Source organism: Cebidichthys violaceus, unplaced genomic scaffold (genome assembly GCF_023349555.1).
Source record: "Cebidichthys violaceus isolate CVI_PGR_0920_01 unplaced genomic scaffold, fCebVio1.0.p SCAF_38, whole genome shotgun sequence".
In the NCBI taxonomy this organism is placed as follows: domain Eukaryota; kingdom Metazoa; phylum Chordata; class Actinopteri; order Perciformes; family Stichaeidae; genus Cebidichthys; species Cebidichthys violaceus.
In genome coordinates, this window is record NW_027176572.1 from 196,258 (window position 1) to 202,221 (window position 5,964).

Genomic DNA, 5,964 nt, shown 5'->3' on the forward strand with positions numbered 1-5,964 from the left:
CTCCAGGTGACAATGGTGCAGCGACATACTGACGACGTGAGTTTCAAAGCAGAAACTCCGCTGTGTGAATAATGAATGGAAGTCAAGAGTAAATGTTGGCAACCCTGAATGTGTTGTTGTTTCGGGCATTACATATTTTAGTTTAGTTTTTCTCACGACTTAAAGCTACTGCGAGGAACTTTTTATGCCGTACATAAGTAAACAAGACCATCGGCGAGAAGATTGGCTACTTCTATGTAGTTATTCTTTATGATCGGAAGCGGTGCCACCGGGTCAAATCAGACGTAAACACAGAGGTTCACCTGCAGAGCTCAGCAGCGTCTCCTCCTCTTGCCAGGAGCAGAGCTTCTCCTCGCTGGGGGCCGACACCGACGCCGCGGTGCTGGAGACCCGGGCCGTATTGCTGGACCCCGCTGGAGGGGAAGTGAGGCAACGGGAGAACCAGGACTAAGCGACCCTGCTGCAGTAAAATTACTTTGTTTTTTAAAGGGACTCTGGTTCTTGTAAACACTACCGTTTTTATCCACAGGGACCGCCAAAATCAACACAAAATAAAAGTTTCTCATAGTAGCTTTAAGGGTCAATCCCCAAAAACCTGTTGCATTTCTCTCGCGGCGTGTTGCATATACAAACAAGTATTTATTAATGAGGGTACACACAGTATGAGCATTGATATAAATACTCCACCGTCAACAATGAATCATTGATGCTTTAGGGAAGCATGACTCTTCCCTTTTTATTTCCCAATCATCCGTGTCACAACGGAGACCTGCCCATGTGCTCTCTGTCCCCGAACCCCTTCAACTCATGACAGAATGTGATGCTGCTGAGTGCTGCAAATGTTGCCCACAGCTGAGAGATCTCAACAAAAGAGACTCCGTTGTGGAGGCGCTCGACCGGGCCGATGGGTCAAACAATGGCGCTCTGTTTCCAAATATGTTGTTTGTCACATCGCCTGCCTCCGGGGCCCCCGTCAATGCCGCTGTTGTTCCGCTCGATTTCAACTTTATCCCACATCTTGTGCAACTGGATATGCGGTTTTGCTCTCGTCTAATGTATGTTAGGTGTCAGCGAGCGTAATAATAGCTCGCCGTTAGTCACACTGTTCGGAATGAGCGACATCTAAACAAGATATGCTCCGCGTTGGAAACAGTGGCATCTCATAGAGCGCATCGATTCCAACTAATTGAGGTGTTAGTCATATTAGCTGAAGGCGATTTAACTCTTCACTTAACAAAATAAAAGCCTAACTGGATCACCTGTACTTTAAAGCCCTGGAATAATGAAGTATTGATGTTTGGCGGAATGACATTTCACAAGTAAAGCTTTCATGCTACCCACACGATTAACCCCGGAGCAGAGCACACACACGACGACATCAATCTCTTCCTATATCAACATGTAGGCCTATTACCTCTGATTAATATTCATGCTTCTTTGATCGGGGGGGGGGGGGGGGGCACTGATCACGACATCTACATGCAAAGGAGAGAGGAGGCAAATGCATGTGTGGAAGAGTGCTGGTGTGTATTTATAACACCTCATTCTGGAGCTGGCTATATATATATATATTGTATTAGAAACTCTCACCGTGCATCATGGGTGGCCCCGCGCTTCTTCTTCTTTTTTGTTTTTTGTATTTCTCTCTTTCTTTCTACCTCTTCATCTCGCCTGCATCTACAGGAAACGAGTGAACCGGCAGTGTGGTTTCATGATCATAATCGAGAATAGCAAATACGCTTTTGGTGCAACAGAAGTAAGCTCTCTTTTGTAGAAAGAGCGAGCCACAGGTGACTGAGATTAAAACACGCACACGCACGCACACCATCTCCTGCAGGAGCAGACCTGTCCCCCCCCCCCCTTCCCCCATGACACGCCTCCAGCCGCTGCCACTACAATAACCTGCACAGCTTTTTAGTGAATAATCATCTTTATGGCGACTCTATTATAACTTAATGGCTTATTAAACTGTCTCCACTGTCTTTGGGGGGGACTCGTAACAATCCTCGTGGATCTCTGGACGGCCATGAAAGGGAACAAAGTCTCTGATTTGTTTCACAGACTGCAGAAATTGATCAGATCTTTTAAACGAGCCCCCTGCGTGCGCAGACGCCTCCGAATATTACCGCCCGGATTGCGCTCTGCAGGCGGCAGCGACACTGCGCCCATGTGTTTCTTTGCACCACGTTTACGTTCAAGGTTCTAGTCGCCAAATAGAAGTGGTGTCCAGTCAGTGTGGGGCTTTTTTTGTGTGTGGTGATGAAACAACAACAGAGAGAAGTGGCGTCTATTTAGAGACCGGTGCGCTCGGCGGCCGGCATGCCAGCATGCCAGCGCTTCTCCTACTCCGGAGACGCTCTCACGCTCGAATCAGTCGACTTCCTCGTTTTGGTAGCGCGAGCACTCCGGTTTATATACCGCTCTAAAAATAGCGCTCGTGTAACCCAATGAGCGCCGGGGACGCTTCGCACCGCGCACCAACCGCAGCAGACAGGATGAGTCGGCTCGGGCTCGGCATTGGCCAGGAGGTGGTCTTTGGAGGCGGGCGCGAGATTATTGGCGGACGCGCAGCAACGTAATGCAATCACATGGAAGGGGAGGGGGGGGGGGGGTGTCTGTAATTTTGAATCGGGGGGGAGGAGGGGAGGTGGAGTGGAGGGAGGGGGGTAAGTTTTACAGTGCAGTGACGGACTTTTTTTTTTTGGAGAGTTCAGTGTTGTGCGCTTCTCGGTGCGTCACACGCTCCAAACCTCCGCTGGAAGCGCACGACTCCGGACCGCCATACATGCGAACAGCGAGCTCCCAAGACTCCAGCTTCTCTCTCCCGACAAACACAGCGAGCTTTCTGGATTTTCTTTTTTTTTCTTTCCTTCCCCTCCTCTCTTTGCAGGCTGTGCAAATCTCAGGAGTGAAATGGATGTCATCCCCATGTGTAGCATCTTCCAGGAGCTCCAGATTGTGCACGACACCGGATACTTTTCCGCTTTACCGTCCCTGGAAGAGTACTGGCAGCAGGTAACGACTTTATTCCCGTCCGTCGAAACGCGCACCGAGCTTTGGCAGATCGGGGGGGTTTCGGGGGGGGTTTTTTAGGTGCGAGGAATGTGGGGTGATTTTGGGGGAAACTTGCTCTCTCCAGTGACAGCGGCGCGCGTGCAGACCTGCGAAATGTCAAAGTTGTTTACGGAACTCCACGTTTGATTTAGTGCAACAGTTAATTCCACGTTAAAAGTGGACTTGCGTGCTTTTTTTTTAGTTTTTAAGGGGGAGTGATGCAAGTTCCCTTAAAGACGCATCTCTTAAAACATCCCAGTGAAATGCGCTGTACTCGCGTTCCTGTGACTTTAAACGTTACAACAACAGTCCTACGATGAGTTTGAAGTGACTTTTATGTTTTTTTTAATTAGCATTCTTAGTGACGTTGGCTGTTGAACATATTGCTGCACATATTTTTCGGCTCACGCTTGCAGGTTGTGGAGGCGCGTAGAAATAAAAACACGCCGTGTTTGCAGAATTAGCGACTGAACAGCGAGCCGTGCGTCTTTGCGCGTATCTCCTCCACTCTCTCTCTCTCTCTCTCGCTCTATCTCTCTGTCTCTCGCTCTTGCTCTCTGTCACACACACACACACACACACACACACACACACACACACACACACACACACACAGAGAGAGAAGAGTGACAGCCTGAGTGTGAGAGAGAGAGAGAGAGAGAGAGAGAGAGAGAGAGAGAGAGAGAGAGAGAGAGAGAGAGAGAGCGAGAGAGAGAGAGAATGATTTCTATTCCAATTTGGCTCGACAAAGCGGACCCAGGATGACAGACGGAACAGTGGATTTGTACACTGGAAACCAGATCGAGGGCAGAGAGAGTCGCCTCGTGCTCGGGGTTTTTTTTTTGTTGGTTGAAATGAAATGAATTGGCAGCCCCGCGTTCAGTCTTCTTCTTCTTCTTCTTCTATCTCCCCGTCTATCAGATCTCTTCGGGCTCAGGGCCAAGTCGCCCTCCCAGGCATTTAAAGCTCGCCTGGGATGCATCCAGCACTGCTGACGAGAACCATTTGCCTCGAATGGCTTCTCTCTCTCTCTCTCTCTCTCTCTCTCTCTCTCTCTCTCTCTCTCTCTCTCTCTCTCTCTCTCTCTCTCTCTCTCTCATTACCAAATTACTACCACAACATTCCTATTGCAGACAGAAAGTGTGTTTGTGATAAGGGCTCGGTCCGAATCTGACACCATGCCTTCATAGACGTGTTTGATCCATCATAATACTGCCAGAGTAATAGTACTGACACTTGTCCTTCTGTCATTCTAATGACGTGTTTCTATAAAACGGTTACCTCTTGAGTCTGCACACTTTTAAGTAAAGTCTTCACTGAACTTCATGAATCACCCTCCATGTGTATCGTGGTACCACCGGTGTTGTATCGTGATGGAGCCGTCAGAGGCCCTCATGTCGGGCCCCTGCTCACTGACTGCAGTGTGTTGAGGAAGTGCTCTCTCTCGCTTCCTTTTCAACTAAAACAAAAAAGAAAAGGAAAATGAGCCCACAATCCACAGCGGGCCCTTGCAGTATTCATGCTGGGGCTTTTTTTTTTTTTTTTTTTTTTTATGGACCCCCCGTGAACCAGACCACCTCCCTCCTCTCGGGTCCCCGGTGTGCTATGTTATTTCTAGCGATGCCTCCGAATGCATTATTAAATCCACATTACGTTGAATAATTGATAGATTTAAAAGATCTACAAGCACTTCCCTAACCCAATGGGGGAGAGATGGAGGGGGGGGGGGGGGGCTCTGTAGCATATGTAAATTTCATGACCGAACCTCCAGCACACACACACACACACACACACCTACGCGGGCACGCACGCAACCGTGCCATCGGTCGCGGGTTTGAGAGCGCCTTGTTCTCGCATGCTCTCAGAAGGAAGTGTGGCGCTTGTAATCTTCCCTGATGTGGCCTCAGAGGGCACCGTGGAGCCCGCTCCACTATCCTCTGCATAGGACATTGTGTCTTCCTGCAGGCAGGAAGGAAGCAGGGCCAGTGGTGTTACAGTGTCACAGCGTTTCCCCCTCCTGCTGCTGCTGCTGCTGCTAAGAATAAACACAGTGTAGCGTTTGTGTTTCCCGTGAAAAGAAGTCATCATATTTGTGTGTGTATGTGTGTGTGTGGGGGGGGGGGGGGAATTTAGGGACTTTCCTGTTTGAAAAGAAGCGTTTTGTTACAGGCCTCGGGGCCCTGTACACCCGTGAACTCACTGCTATCTCGTCTTCCCCCCCCCTCCCGCGCAGACATGCCTGGAGCTGGAGCGGTACCTCCAGAACGAGCCCTACGTCTCGGCCACGGAACTCAAGTTTGAGAGCCAGGAGGACCTGTGGAGCAAGCTGATGCTCGCCTGCGGGGACAAGACGAACGAGTCGGACCCAAAGATCCCCCGCATCAAGGAGGAGGAGGACAATCAGGACGGCCAGCACATCGACGCCGGGGGCTTCAACTCCGACGCCAGCAGCGAGGCCTCGGACAGCTCCGAGGAGCTCTCCCCGGCCCTCGACTTCTCCTCCGGCTCGTTGACGGACATTCTGGGCGACGCCGGCGAAGACCTGGGCTCCGCCATCATCGGCACGCCGCCGTCCTCGCCCGAGCTGGGCAAGGAGGGCTCCTCCGCGTGGAGCGGGATACAGACTGTGCTGCACTCGCCCGGGAAAATTAGGACTGGGGGCATAGAGCGGACCGCGGAGAGGTCGGGGCTGACCAGCGGGGAGGCGTCGCCGGACGGCAGGAGGCGGGTGCACAGGTGTCAGTTCAACGGCTGCAGGAAGGTGTACACCAAGAGCTCGCACCTCAAAGCACACCAGCGCACGCACACAGGTAAAGACGCTCGACAGTGAGGTGTTTTTATCGAAGGGAGGTAATGCTCCAAACGGGTTGTTCATTTAGTTTTGTGCAAAGTGAAACTTAATCAACTCAT

The 5,964-nt window shown here is 50.8% G+C and overlaps 1 protein-coding gene across 1 annotated transcript; it reads left to right on the forward strand.

The window, feature by feature from the left end:
* Positions 1 to 2,672: 2,672 nt before the first annotated feature.
* Positions 2,673 to 5,947, forward strand: LOC137884443 (Krueppel-like factor 6). The gene is made up of 2 exons (XM_068726247.1): positions 2,673 to 3,015; positions 5,288 to 5,947. Exons 1-2 carry the CDS (start codon positions 2,914 to 2,916, stop codon positions 5,882 to 5,884), a joined length of 699 nt encoding a protein of 232 aa, XP_068582348.1. The 5' UTR covers positions 2,673 to 2,913; the 3' UTR covers positions 5,885 to 5,947.
* Positions 5,948 to 5,964: the final 17 nt, after the last annotated feature.